This window comes from Heteronotia binoei, chromosome 13 (genome assembly GCF_032191835.1).
Source record: "Heteronotia binoei isolate CCM8104 ecotype False Entrance Well chromosome 13, APGP_CSIRO_Hbin_v1, whole genome shotgun sequence".
Classification (NCBI taxonomy): domain Eukaryota; kingdom Metazoa; phylum Chordata; class Lepidosauria; order Squamata; family Gekkonidae; genus Heteronotia; species Heteronotia binoei.
In genome coordinates, this window is record NC_083235.1 from 31,009,409 (window position 1) to 31,024,411 (window position 15,003).

A 15,003-nucleotide genomic window follows, 5' to 3' on the forward strand; every position below is an offset into this window, starting at 1 on the left:
ATATTTCTTGAATTGGACGTGGCAACCCTAGGGCGGGCCATGGCAGCGGCAGTGGCAGCACAACCAGTCCCTGGTGCCAAAAAGGTTGGGGACCACTGTCTTAGAGGATTGACTACATCAGAAGTGTGTAGCTTAATCTTCAAAGGAGTTCCTACTACAATAAAAGCCCTGCTTTCCACCAGCTGAATGCAACTTTACCTCCTAACCAAAGCTCTTGTTCTCCTTAGCGCCCTGATCAACTGGCTGCTGCCTCTGTCTTGACCTCCCCCCCCCCCCCGCAGCCTCCAGTGGCTTCCAGGCCCCCAGTCTCCTGAGTTCTTCACTGCCTGCAGCCCGGTGCTAGCAGTGATCTTCAGCTGCTACGTCAACTCACTCAAGAGGATCGTCCCCACAAGCCACTCAGTGTGCATTAAGGATTGATTCATCACATGAATCAGCCTTAAGTGCTTCAATCCGCAGGGTGTTTTCCCCCCAGGTTTCATGCTGATTCAGCACGCTTGACAAGCCCTGGCATGCTATTCTTGTGCTCATTCTTGCTTGTTCACACAGCCAATGGGAGATTGACAGGAACAGCTACCTGGGATAGCACACAAAATATCCTCTGCAGCTGGTTCTTTCCACTTCACTACAGCACTACGGCCGTCTTCTAGGATCAGATCAGTGGCCCATTGAGTCCAGTATCTTCTTTCCTTCAGGGACAAACTGTAGGAAGTAACTATTTGGGCCTACCCTAAAACAGCTACCTCACTACTAGGAGTGTGCAAAAAAAAATAAATTCGGAATTAATTGGATTCAGAAATATACGGGGCCAAAATATTCAGAATACCATATACGGAAGAGATATGGCTATTTCCAAATATACGGCCCAATTATACCCTATGGATCATTGAAATCAATGGCAAAATAGGGTATATTGGAAGCTGCCTGGAGGGGAGGGGATTTGAGGGAGGGCCCCCAAATTTGCAGGAGACCTGCAGGGGACCCTCCCCTATGAACCCCCCGAGTCCCAAAAAGATTGGGCCAGGGGTTCCCATTCCAGGGACACCGAAAGAGGGTGCCCCTATCCCACCATTATACCCTATGGGCAATTGAAATCAATGGCAAAATAGGGTATATTGGAAGCTGCCTGGAGGGGAAGGGGTTTGAGGGAGAGCCTCCAAAACTGTATGGAGCCCTCAGACTCCAAAAATAGCTCTATAAAAACATGAAAGTGACTCAGCCCACACACCAACCTCCTCACATCAACCAGAGGTAATTAAAAAAACCAAAATGTGACAGAAAGAAACTTAACTTTTAACACACACACACCCAAAAAAAACAGAACCAGGAAAAGGGACAACAGGACAGGATGGAAAACCAACAACAACTGATCCAAACAAATCCGAGAAAAGGCCAACAAACTCAACTGTTAAAAAACTGAACTTTTTAGCAATAAAAAATAAGCCAAACAGGCCCCCCCGCAGAACCAGAAGAGAAAAGGAACAACAGCAGCACAACACAGCAGCAACAAATCAAACACAGACTCTTTTTAAAACAGTAAAAAAACTTGACTTTTAAGAATACAGGAACTTAACCAACCCCTCCCCCCAAAAAAATCTTCACCCTAACCCCAAGAAATCCAAGCCACCCAAATCAGGAAAAGTAAAAGGACACTGCACTTTTAAAAGTCCTCTCACTAAAGTAAGATATAGGCAAATTGGAAAAAAAAAACCCACCCCAGGCGCCCACCCCCAGCAGAACCCCCTAACCCCAAATAAGCTACCCAGTACCCACCCACCCAAATCTGGATAAGTAAAGGGACTCAGAGTCTTAAAAAGTCCTTTTACTTTTATCCTAACTAAAATAAAAACAAGAACCCCAAGATTGTCTTACCTTAGATGTCTTCTCCAGGCAGGTCAGGCAAGACTGAGAGAGAGCAGCAGCAGCTGAGGCCAAGGGCCAGCGCAGCACAATCTCTCTCACACACCAACACCAACACAGCAGCAATGGAATGGAGTCCAGTCAGGCAGACTCCTTAAAAAGGTTCTCTGGCCCTACACAGAGCAGTTTCAAAAAATACCACTGCTCTGTGATTGGCCAGAGAACAGTGTTTACTTGGATAGCCAAATAAACAAAAGAACAACAATGTTGCTGATGGCTGGGGAATTAGCCCAGCCATCAGCTACACAAAAGCCCTGCAAAGCATGCATTTGCAATGCATTTTGCAAGTGCATGCTTTGGATTGGCTGCTGGGGCTCCTCTCCCCCTTCCCCTCCCTCCCTGATCCCAGGGAGGCTATGGGAGAGGCAGGAAAAGGCTTCCAAAGGCAGGAAAGGAGGTAAGCAGCTTCCCTGAGGCTGCAGAAGCTCCTTTCCGCCTTTTACTTTGAGTTCCCTATACTTCCAAATATTGATTCGGAAGTACACGGGGAGCTGTATACAGCTCCCGTATAATTACTTCTAATTGGATTCGGAAGTATAAGACGCCGTATACTTCCGAATCAGGGGGTATTCGGCGGTCTATTCGGTTCAGCCGAACCGAATGCACACCCCTACTCACTACCCCTTTTACATGATTATCAACTTCTGCTTTAAAATGGGCCATCTCTTTGAGCAGGCAGAACTTGATGGGTAAGAAACAAGTCCTGGAAGGCAGAAACTGAGTGGAACCTGGAGGTTCTAACCACTCCCAGTGCCAGAAATCATTCTGTCCAGATTCAGTACATACAGGATATCATTACGGTGGGAGAAGCCCACAAAGGCAAAAGAGCCTAGAGCCCACGGAAATCATAATATGGCTATTCACTACAGCTGCCAGTTGTCTCCCCCCAAGCATTTCCCATCTGCTCTAATCAAACTGATCACAGTGCATCTTCTACCTCTGGATCCTGCATTCCTTCTCTGCAATACCTCTCCGACCTTCTGACGAGGATGTAAGGAGAGATGTCCATTTCGGTTTGTATCTGATGAAGAAAGCTTCTTGCCTCTTAAAAGCAAGTAACTCCACCTCCAAATTTTGTTGGTCTGTAACAGGAATGGCCAAACTGCGGCTTGGGAGCCACATGTGGCTCTCAAACCCCACACTGCCCCATCAGCCAGCTTGGAGAAGGCACTTGTCTCTTTAAATCCCTTCTCTAAGCCAAGCCAGCCAATGGCCAGGAGTTAAGGTTGCTTTCTTTCCACCTCTCCCTCCAGCTCTCAAACCTCTGATGTTCAGCTCTCAAACATTTGATGTTTATTCTATGTGGCTCTTACACTAAGCAGGTGCTGTTAGACTCAAATCTAGCTGCTCTGTTGCAGACCAACACAACTCCACTCTGCAACTCTCTTGCCTACTGTTTTGTGTTATTTAAGTGGGTCCTGCTAAAAAAGGGTTTGGAGTTTGCTTTGTTCTAGTTGTCTCCCACCAGCAAATCCTGTCTTCCTTGCAGCAGCTTCCCTTGAGGGATTCTGGTGTCTTACAGCTTCGTGTGCCTTTGAGGACGCTGTTCTCATCCGAATGCAAGCCGGTCCTCACGTTCTTGCCCACCAGGAGCCGTGTCACTAGTGAATGAGTATCCTTGCCTCGCACAGCTATGCTGATGAATAGCAACTGGTCCCCAGAGCCAGCGCCTGCAAGGAGATGACTGTTATTGGGAGCATCAATCAGATGCGTATAGGATGGTTCCTGCTAGGCCTCCAGGAGAACAAGACGTGGGGATTAATATGCACTCATGCTGATAACTTGCTTTCTCTAGTGCCTGCAGGAAGGGTACAGACACCACACAAGATTTTTGCAGACAGAAGTGGGGTGATTTTCACCAATTTCCTTCCTCCCATGTTAGGCTTCCTCTGATGTCCCCCAGGATCGCAGGGGGGGGTGGTGGTGGTGGTGTACATTTGGTGCTACAGCAGGACTGGAGAGGTGAAGAGGTTGCTGTCCATGGACATTACTGGTAGAGCCAAACCATGATTGTCATTTGTAGGAGTGAAATGAGTGGCACTGAAGTGCGTGGCTGTTCTTTAGTTTTCTCAGCAAACGACGCTCCACACATCATTGGCGGCTGTATTATTGTTGTCCTAGAGCAGGAGTTGTCTTGTCCACATGTAAAAATCGAAGTGTAAATTACTGCTAGGCCAAATATGCCATGTTAGCCTTATTGCAGAAATGACATTTTAAAAAATACAGAGATTGTGCTTTTAACAATTGTGTAACAGAGAGGAATTCAGCTGGCGGGGGGCGGGGTTATCACTACCATGCCTGTGGAGTTCTGCCTCTATCTATTGCACAGAGCCTCAAAACATGGCAACCTTTGGTACCGCCAAAAAAAAGAAAAAGAAATAACTATGAACGGGGATTGCCAACCTCCAGGTGGAACCTGGTGATCACCTGCTATTACTATTGATCTCCAGATGACCAAGATCAGCTCCCCTGGAGAAAATGACTGCTTTAGTGGGTTGACCCCATAGCTTTATACCCAACTGAGGTCCCTCCCTTAATCCTGCCCTCCCCAGGCTCCACCTCCAAAATATCCAGGAATATCCCCACCCCTAGCTTGGTAGCATTGCCTGGGAGGAGGAGAAGGTTGTTTTTTATACTCCGCTTTTCTCTATCTGAAGGAGTCTCAAAGCAGCTCACAATCACCTTCCCTTGTTCTTCTCACAAAGGGCACTTTGGGGGAAGGGGGCTGAGAGAGCTCTGAAAGAACTGACTGACTGAAGGTCACCCAGCAGCTGCGTGTGGAGGAGTGGGGAATCAAACCTGGTTCTCCAAATTGGAGTCTGTAACTCTTAGCCCCTACACCACACAGAGAGAAGGGTACAGTGCTATAGAACCCACCCTCCAAAGCAGCCATTTTCTCCAGAGGAACTGATCTCTGTTGTCTGGAGATGAGTTGTAATAGTGGGATATCTCCAGGCCTCACCTGGAGCTTGGCAAACCTGATAGCAGGCAACCCCTAGCATTAGCATTCAATGGAGGTCTGGCCCTACCCTCGTGTGACAGATTGCCTCTTTTCAGACTTGGTAATGTATGCCAAGCATATGCCCCCCCTCCCCTCAGCAACAACAGTGACTTCCCATCCTTGTCTCTTCCACAATCCCTGCTTTGTAAATGGGTTTCATTAAGCAGGAAGCTGTCTGTCACTTAATGGCTGCAAATGCCTCGGGGACTATGGCTTGTAAAACCACTTGTGGAGCACCTCATGACAGCTGTCTGGTTCTAAGCAGGATTTGGGACTTGCAGGCCCATCCATCTGCACTAAGTGAAAAGAGCGGGGGGGGGGGGGGAGGCTGGAGGTCAGCATCCGGAGAACCTGGCCTCCATTCCCCCAGTGTCCCCCTAAACCGCAACAAACAACCAATTAGCCGCCGACTCCCAGCAGAGCTTAGAAAGCCATTTCTGTGGATTTATCCTTGCAATAACAGGCAATCAGCCCAGGCAGAAATGGTGCCGTCTCTTTGTCAGGGACCGTCGTGGTCCCTCTCCGCTCGTCATGGGGAGGCGCCGCAGGCTCCTCGCCATACGTGCTGCCTTACAAATGGCTACTACTGTTGTCATCAATCCCACCCCATGATGTCCCCCAGCTCCACCGTGGAGATATAAAGGCACTGCCAGCAGGCGGGGGAGCAGGACAGGGGGAAGTGGAGAGCAGGCCTCAAAGATGGAAGCCGCCCGCCTGTTGCTAGTACTGACTCTGCTCTCAGGAAGCCTCAGGGAAGGCCGAGGCCTTGATGAGGGACTCGGCTCCCAAGAGCTCTTCGCAGAGGAACCCAATGCAAATCCAGAGAGACTTTTGGACTGGATGGTAAGTAGGGATGCCAGCCTCCAGGTGGGACCTGGGGAATACCTGGAATTACAGCTCAACTGCAGATTACACTGATCAGTTCCCTTGGAGAAAATGGCTGCTTTGGAGGGTGGACTCTAGGGCATTGTACCTCTCTGAGGTCCCTGCCCTTCTCCGGCTCAATCCCCATATCTCTAGGAGTTTCCCAACATGGATCTGGCAACTCCCTGCCCCCCCCCCACCTCCTACCGGTGGCCAGGCAGGACCTGGCAACCGTAAATTGGTAAGTAGGTTTGGGGACCCTGAGCCCCACAGGTGGGCTGTTTGAATCTTGTTTGTCATAGTTCAGGTCTGCTGTTTCTGCCAAGAGGTCAGGGCTGCTGAAAGGCTGGGCAGGAGGGCAAAATTCCTCTGACTCTGGTCAGCCTGTGGCCCCAGAAAGTAATGTGATTTGTTCTCCTGTGGTGTTTGGGTTGGGGTGTGCGTGCCAGAGGACAATGCAGTGGAGATGGCACTTGGCTTGTCCTACTGCAAATCTTTTGTCTGGTTTGGGCTTTGGGCTGAGAAGAGCCCAGGAAAAGCCTGGCCAGTCCTGAGGGGTTCTAGAAATGGAGGCAAAGAGGGTACTGAGGATGGAGAAAACTTGGAAAGAGGATGATACAAGCACAACAGCACACATGTTCTCCTCACCACCAAAGGCTCTAGTTTGGGAGCAAAGATGGGAGTAAAACTTCAGTGTTAAAGCCAGCAGAGTTAAAGCCACCCTGAGCCTGCTTCAGTGGAGAGGGCAGGATATAAATCAAATAAACCTAAAGCTAAAAGTGAGCCCACTCTGGAAACAAATGCTTTTTGCCAATAGCCGGTCTCCCATTATTCCCTTCAGAAGGCTCCTGGAGAAATCTAGAGAGCACCCCCAATGCATACAGAGAGAACTGCCACCCTACATCATTATAGAGTACCATATGATCACCGCTTATATTATATTGTAGTGATACAGCACCATAAAATGAAATGTTTTTTTAAATAATTTTAAACCATAGCTATTTTTATTGGTTTTTAATTTGTAAAAATGAATGTTGTTAGCTGCCCTGAGTCCGCTTGCGGAGAGGGCAGGATAGAAATTTAAATCAATAAATACATGCATACATACAGATAGCCTTTGAAAAGGAGAGGAGGCCATGGTTGCAGTCCATGGAGCTCAATCATCAATGGGATTTGATCTTCATCACCTGACAAGGTGGACCAGTGGTCTAGGCTGCAGATTAGGGAGGAGATGGGGGATGGGAGGTGTGTGCGGAGGTGGGGGTGGGGACAGAGAGAAGCTGTGGTAGTATGAAGGGCAGAGATTTAACTGATGCTGCTGGAGAAGGGAGCATGAATTCCAAGAGGGATTTAAAGATGGGCACCCCCGTTCATCAATTCATGTCAAGGCCAGGGTGGGAAACAGAGCTGAGCTCCATTAAGCACCTGAGAAGTGGATCCCAACCATCAATCACCTTTTTTATTCTCCTCAAGAGAGATTAGGCACTTGAGATCCTTGTTCCCTAAACGCTTGGACATCTCTCTCTTTCTCTCTCTCACACACACTCTGTGCAACAGCAACAGCACTGAGTGGCAAGAAGAACAGAATGGGCTGTTGGTGGAATTATGTGAGCAGGGAGAAACAACGATGCTTCTTTGGTAGGTCACTCCTATTTTCCATTGGACTCAGAGCGACCACTCACAAGTAGTGGCCAATGTGTGGTGTGAGGTGAGGACTTCTTTATTCAAGTCTTTTCAAGTCTCCACCCCTTTTATGTCTGCCTCATTCCTTCAATCTGCAATACGTAGGGATAACATTGGCCCACACTGCAAGACTTCATAAGGACTGCTGAGACTGTATGCAAACTGCTTTGAAATGTACTCTGTAGATGCAAACATATGAGAAAGTAACTAAGACTCCAGGGCTTGCTTGCTTCATTCTTCCCTCCCTCCCTCCCTCCCTCCCTCCCTTCCTTCCTTCCTTCCTTCCTTCCTTCCTTCCTTCCTTCCTTCCTTCCTTCCTTCCTTCCTTCCTAGTCAAAGATGTTAATAATTCGTGTAATATAGTGAGGATTCAGCTTTCCTGGGTGTAAAATCAGGATCGCCGTATGCTGTGCTTTGAAGTCAAGATGTGTGTGTGTGTGTGCGTGCATGAAGCACACTATGCACATTAGCAGCTAGTATAACCAACCAGAACATTCTGTGTGGGGTGAACACACACAGAATTGGTCCACCACTATGAGAAGGCAACTCACACGGAGATGGAGCTGCTGTCCATTGCATGCAAAATGCTGTTTTGCATGAACCGTTGCTTCTTCATAAAGACTTGCCCAGACTCAGCATCTCCAAAGAACATTGCTGCCACCAGTAGCGACATGGACAGCACCCTCATGAATGGTGCCTGCATTGCAAGAAGAGCCCAGATGGATACCTCGCACATTGCTGGAATGATTGTGGAAGGACCGTGCTGAATATTAGTCATGGTCGTTCCCTGGCATCCTAGTGCCTGCCACCTTCTGCCCCTCTTGGCCTTGTAGCCAGCCTCCATCTGCACTGGGACGTCTGGCTGATGTAATTGAACTATTCCACGCTCTCCATTTAAAAATATTTCCTGGGTGATGTACCACATCAATCAAAAGTAATGTTTAAGAAATACACATTTGGAGACTTAAGAACCAGCATGGTTAAGAGCGACAGACTCTACTCTGGAGAACCAGGTTCGATTCCCCACTTCTCCACGTGAAGCCAGCTGGATGACCTGGGGACAGTCACAGTTCTCTCAGCCAAAAGAATGAGTCTAGTAAAAGAGACTGAACGTCAGCCTTCCTTCCAGACAATCTTACGATCCCCTGGCTAGGCTACACAAAAGGCCATACGACAATTCATTGTTGAAGGCTTAAAGAACAGCTGCATTAAAGTGGCAATAAAGTTATTAAGCAGAATTATAAAGAGGGTGTCGTAAGCAGCGAGACCCTGTTGAAAGCCTTGATTAAAACAGGAAATCAAATGCCGGCCCGTGGGGATACAATACGGCTCTAACTCACTCCCAGCTGCCCTGTCCCCCTACAGCAGCAAGAGAATGAGGAGCATGTGGTCCAGAGCCCCCCGGAAGAGCATCCGCTGGGCAGCCTTCTCCGTTCCCTGCTGCATGCTGTGCAGAGACCAGGGCGCAGCCCGTCCTTCCTATTCCAGCCTCAAAGGTAAGGAATGTATGGGCTTCAAATATGACCAGCAGGATGTATCTGGGAATCATCCCGTTCACAGGAGCAAAGTTTGAATCCGGTGACACCTTTAAGACCTACAAAGTTTAAATCAGGGTACAAGCTTTCGTGTGCGTGCACACCTCTTCATATCTTCACGCGTACAAAAGCTTATACCCTGAATTAAACTTTGCAGGTGCCGCCGGACTTAGACTTTGTTCTGTTGTTTCAGACTCGCATGGCAACCCGCCTGAATCGATCCTGTTCACAAGTAGATCTGACTAAGCCCCAAGGAAAGTGAAGCGAGCGTCGCTCCATTCTGAACTGCGGGTGTTTTCTAAAACCCTGCGGGACCCCTGCTGGCCTCAAACCGGCAGCAAATCCCAGCTGAGTGGCAGTGAACCAGTTATCATTTACTAGAGTGGATCCCATCGTTCTATGGAGCAAAATCTGATGCCTTCCAACCTCAGGAGCCGTCCTCCAACTTACGTGGCTCTTCTGCCAAGGGAAGAGCCACATAAGCTGCAGAGACTCCTTAGGCGAAGGACATTGCTCCAGGTTAAGAGAGGATACAGGTAATTTGAGTGGGAAAAGAAAAAGGAACTCAGTAATAATAATAATAATAATAAATTTTATTTGTATCCCGCCCTCCCCGCCAAGGCGGCTCAGGGCGGCTAACAGCATCTATACATGTACAACAATACTCGCTCAAATATGCATGACGGTTCTATATTCCATATTATGTGTAGGGATCAGAGCAGGGGGTCCCCAACCTTTTTGAACCTGAGGGCACCTTTGGAATTTTGCCACAGCCTGGTGGTAGCAGCCACAAAATGGCTGCTGCAGGAGGCAGAGCCAGCCACAAAATGGCTGCCTGCTTCTCTTCAGTGAAGATCCTTGTGTTGTGGTGGCAGCTGCTGCCGAAGCAAAGTTTAAAAAAATCTCCACAGCCAATCAAGTCTCCAGTGGCCAGTCTGTAGCTCTATAGTCTGCTGGAGAGAAGGTCCACTTGGCCTCACCTACTCTCTAAAAATGCTGGGTAGGCACCAGGAAATGTCTGGGTGGGCACCATGTTGTGGAGCTCTTGGGTTAGATTGTCAGACTAGGTTCTAGCAGCCCTGCGTTTGAATCCCTACTCTGCCATGGAAGCTTGCTTGGGTGACCTTGAGTCACACATTTTCAGTCTAACTTACATCACAGGGTTGTTTTGAGGATAAAATGGAGAAGCTGAGGACATGATAGAGATTTATAAAGCTAAAAATGGTGTGGAGAGAGACTGGACAGAGAGCCTATTTTCTCCTCCTCTAATTATAATTTTTGATCACTCAATGAAATGCCTGGGGTAATGGATGCAGGGCAGGTAGAAGGAGGAACTTCTTCCTATATCTTGAGCTTGTGTGACTGTTTCTGTTGGCTTAAGCACCTTTAAAGAAAGATTAGGGCAGACCTATCAACACCTATTAGCCATGGAGGCTAAATGGGACCTGTAATTCTGAGCACCAGTGGCCACTGCATAAAACAGTGCCAGATTACACAGATCTCTGATTTGATCCAGCAGGGCTTTTCCTATCAGTTTTTATTAGTATGTCTTATGGAGTTTGGTAATTGCAGGCAAAGATGATGAAAAGCAGCGCACCAGAGCATTTTGCTCAGCACGGTGTTCTTTTCATTGCACCCCAAAAAGCATGGGGAAGGGTGATGGGCTCATCTATGGAATGGGAGACAGAAGGGCTGGTTGGAAGCTAGCAGAATCCAGGCCGGGGTGGGGAGCCTTCTTGTAATAATGTGCCTGCCATCAAGTCATAACCTACTTATGCTGACCTCGTGAAATCTGACCTGGGGTTTTCAAGGCAAGAGACGAGCAGAAGTGATTTGCCATGGCCTTCTTCATAGCAGCCCACAACTTCCTTGGTGGTCTCCCATCCAAGTACTGGCTCTGCTTAGCTTCCAAACTGATGAGCTCCAGTTAATCTGGGCTATTTAGGCTGCTTCCTCTTATTAGAGTCAGCAGTAGTTGTGATTGTTATGAAACATGGGAGTCTAAACTTTCCCGGTGCTGTCCTTGAGCCCCACTAGGAAACCGCTTGCAAAGCATCTTTTAGGACCTGACATTATGCAAAGATTATGTTCCTCCACTGCAATCAACACTCCTAAATGTGCCCATCAGAAGCGAGATCATGAATGTTTCATATTGATGTTTCCAGAGCAGCCTTATTTTAGCCCCTTATTTAGGGAAGGGGGGGAAGAGAGAAACAGAGAGAGAGAAAGAAAGAAGTATATCTAGCCCAGTTCACTCCCACTCTCGCTTTCTTTGCTGGTACAGCAACTTTCAGAAGTGGACGCTGCGGTATTTTCAACACTCAGTCCAAAATGGACTGACAGGGAGTATCTAACAGGGAAAGCAACAAGAAAATTAAGGACTGAACATCATGAGCTGTCGTGGAATCACGATCAGATCCACCTTTGAATGACTTAGCTTTGTATGATTTAGCTGGGGAAGATGCAAACTCTTTCAACCACCACTGGATGCCATTTCCCTGTTCAAAAAGCGCCCCCTTCCCAGGCTACTGTGTTAAGTCATGGTAAGGAAAAAAGACAGGAACCTGCTGCACCTGCCTTTTCTCCCTACTAGACTTTTAGAGCACCAAGGGCAGAGGGCTGTTTTCAATTGCAGAAACAGCACAGGAGAAATTCTCTCTCGTTTGGCTGTGATGCTGGTCTTTCCCTAATTTACTAAACAGGACTTTTTAAGATTAATGTTGGAAGGGGTTTTTGTTTACAGGTTTTATTATACAACTTGCTCACCTGTGTTCCCACAAGCTGCAGCCATTTCACTGCGCAAGCGAGGCATACCAATCTCTTCCTGGGCACACACTGCTGTTGGTCATTGCCATAGGGCCTTGCCTTCAACCTGACAGGCAGCAGTGCAGACCCACAAAGGGCTGCTAGTCCTCTTCCATACTGCCCAAAGCTGGGAGTGAGCAGAGCCCCTGCAGTGAAACAGTCACTCCTCTTTTGGCCAGTCAGCTGGAGAACCTTGCCCTGCCAATATGGAGTGGGGCTGGGTTGGCTCAGAGATGATCTCTAGGGGAGGAAGCGGTGATCAGGCCTTGAATTCAGCAGGACCCCACAGGAGCACAGCTCCTGAACCTTTTTGACAGTTCTCCCTCCTCCTCCCCACCTTGTCCATTGAATAGTAGGTGCAGCTGTATAACAATTCCTGGATGAGCTCTATCACCTATTTTCTACAAAACACCGGGAAAGTCTAAACTCCCAAGTTTCATAACAATCACAACTACTGCAGCCTCTATAAGAAGCAGCAGCAGCAGCCTAAATAGCCCAGATTAGCTGTGAATGTTTTCTGTGGGGATGGCCAGAATCTCTCTCCAGGGACCCGATGGTAAATGATGCCTTGTTTTTGCAATAGGTTTGGCCGTGACGCCAGAAGCAGCCCCAGCAATAGTGGTCGGATCAACCTCCGGGCTTGGGATTCCATGGCACCCCAGTTTCTGAGTATGGCTACGCCACAGCGCTTTGGCAAAAAAAAGTGAAGCAGGACCCAGCGGGATCAAACCCCACCATGGACTGTTGCCAACCAGGTCCTGCCAAACGGGACCCAAGCTCCTTCTAGCACTTCCGCTGTTCTTTCTGTGTCTTTATCACTGTGCTATTGCGTGACTGGTGCACCTGCTGTGGGTTTGTGCTTTTGCTTTGTTAACAATAAAACAAGAGGCAAATACCAGAATTCTGCATGTCATGTTGACTGGCTAGACGGAGGATTCTTCCCCCACATTTGCCAGAGCCTTCCTACTCAGTGGTTGAGCACCAGGCCTGCCTGATAAAAGGTCCCTGGTTCAGTCTGCAGCATCTCTAGATAATGCTCTTAGCAGGGCTGAGAAAGGCTGGTGCCTAAGACAGTTGTAGTCAGTCAGAGCGGACAGTGGTAAGCTAGCCAGAACACTGTTCATATGTGAAGGCAGCTTCATGGTAGAAGAAATACTGTGTGTGGTCTTACTCCATCCTAGATCCAAGGGGGTTCTTGCACACAGAAGAGGACTTGGAAACCAGGGCAATGTGTTCTGCTCTCTTTAAACGGGAACTGGATGCATTGCCAGCGTTCTGTCAATGGCTTAAAAAGGTGCAATTACTGCAGGTCCAATATGCAACCACACAGCTTCAAAGAATTAAGGATGCTTTTCAGAAAAGGGAGTGGCAACACCTCTTCTGAGAACCAGCTTGGTGTAGTGGTTAAGTGCGTGGACTCTTATCTGGAAGAACCGAGTTTGATTCCCCACTCCACTTGCACCTGCTGTAATGGCCCTGGGTTAGCCATAGCTCTCGCAGTTGTTGTCCTTGAAAGGGCAGCTGCTGTGAGAGCCCTCTCAGCCCCACCCACCTCACAGGGTGTCTGTTGTGGGGGGAGAAGATATAGGAGATTGTAAGCCGCTCTGGCCTCTGATTCAGAGAGAAGGGGGGGTATAAATCTGCAGTCTTCTCTTCTCTGCAGCAGCCAACAGAGTCGCTCAAAAGTTTTCTTCCAGCAGACTTACAGCCACAACAGCATAAGTAGGGCAGTGGGATGAAGGAATCACTTGCCACTTAAAAAAAAAAGGCATAATGTGTGAGTACCCAGTTTATACATCATGCTACCCTGTGTGTGCATGCCTAGAGAAAGCTGATAATAAATTACACCAGACAGCAAAGGCTATGGGTGAACTCTTCCAAACCAAAATGATACAGCATCAGTGATCAGTGCTTTGTAAGATCAGTAGCAACAGGCCTACCATAAAGAATACTGAAACAGCCTGATCAGATTGAAGGCCAGCTTCCGGTTTCCCAGTGGCCAACCAGATGCCTCTGGGAACTCCCAAAGCAGAGCATGAAGACAGCAGCCCCATAATCACCATTACCCCCACCCAGCAAGTGGCATTCCGAGGTACACTACCTCTGAAAAAGTAGATCTTAGCCATAGTTAGTTCTGTTCACACATTACAGTGAACATATGTACAACCTGCCTGTACATGTGTGTTTGTTAGAGCCAACATGCACATTACAAACGCAACAAAGGACCAATACCTGGATACGTGTCGGGTTTCAACTGCAAGTTCAGCTGTATGTGCGTTGATGTGAGAACTCAGTGTCCATACAAAGATCAAGTGTATACTGTCCATGGGATCATGGAAGCATTCACTGTAGCTTGTGAACAGAGCTAGTTTGGGTGGAAGGAGGGCTGTATGTTCACTGCTGATATATACTGGGCCAGCAAATATAAGAAGCAAACTGAAGTGTCCCCCACATACTGTTCTCTAATCCCCCCACAGAACTAAATTCATAGGGTCACTATAAGTCAGAAGTGACTTAGCAGCACTTAATTGTAAGATTGTAAGCCACTGTGAGCAACTCTCCCTTTAAGCTGTGGAGTCTTGTAAGCAAAAATTCTGCTTCGTGAGCTACTACATAAATTAATTTGCTCTGGGGCCATTTTTCCTGAGCTAAGACAAAAATGTGTGAGCTGGATCACACTAACTCAGCTGGCTGTGAGACACCTTCAGATAGTAAGGCATGGGGAAGAAATCCAGTCTCTTCTTAACACACTCACACACATGCAAGAACTAAACAGCAACAAGTTCCTTCAGAGGAAAATATTAGGGATGATAAAGCTTTATGGTGAGGACTAGATGCATTCCCTGGTGCCCTCACCAAAGGAGGATCCAGCCTCTTCCTACCTACATCACCCCCTCCTTCCATCTGTGGGATATTATCCTGTTTCTTGGGATGTCAGCAGGGCTTTTTTTTTGTATCAGGAACTCCTTTGCATATTAGGCCACACACCCCTGATGTAGCCAGTCCTCCTGGAGTTTACAGTAGACGCTGTACTAAGACCCCTGTAAGCTCTTGGAAGATTAGCTACATCAGGGGTGTGTGGCCTAATATGCAAAGGTGCTCCTGCTAAAAAAATGCCCTGGATGTCAAATGTTGGTCTCTGGCTACCAAGAAAGAGGACAATGATAAATGCAGAGTGAATGGAAGTGTATTGGA

The 15,003-nt window shown here is 47.9% G+C and overlaps 1 protein-coding gene across 1 annotated transcript; it reads left to right on the forward strand.

Moving 5' to 3' along the window:
• The first annotated feature begins 5,535 nt into the window (after nucleotides 1-5,535).
• On the forward strand, nucleotides 5,536-12,561 carry NPFF (neuropeptide FF-amide peptide precursor). Its single transcript, XM_060252957.1, has 3 exons — nucleotides 5,536-5,764; nucleotides 8,834-8,964; nucleotides 12,392-12,561. Exons 1-3 carry the CDS (start codon nucleotides 5,621-5,623, stop codon nucleotides 12,513-12,515), a joined length of 399 nt encoding a protein of 132 aa, XP_060108940.1. The 5' UTR covers nucleotides 5,536-5,620; the 3' UTR covers nucleotides 12,516-12,561.
• Nucleotides 12,562-15,003: the final 2,442 nt, after the last annotated feature.

Bases quoted from the DNA above. Each gene is read 5' to 3' on its own strand.
- NPFF (XM_060252957.1), top strand. From the start codon at position 5,621: ATGGAAGCCGCCCGCCTGTTGCTAGTACTGACTCTGCTCTCAGGAAGC. The intron at 5,765-8,833 runs GTAAGTAGGGAT...GTCCCCCTACAG, and splicing joins AGAGACTTTTGGACTGGATG to CAGCAAGAGAATGAGGAGCA. The intron at 8,965-12,391 runs GTAAGGAATGTA...TTTTTGCAATAG, and splicing joins TTCCTATTCCAGCCTCAAAG to GTTTGGCCGTGACGCCAGAA.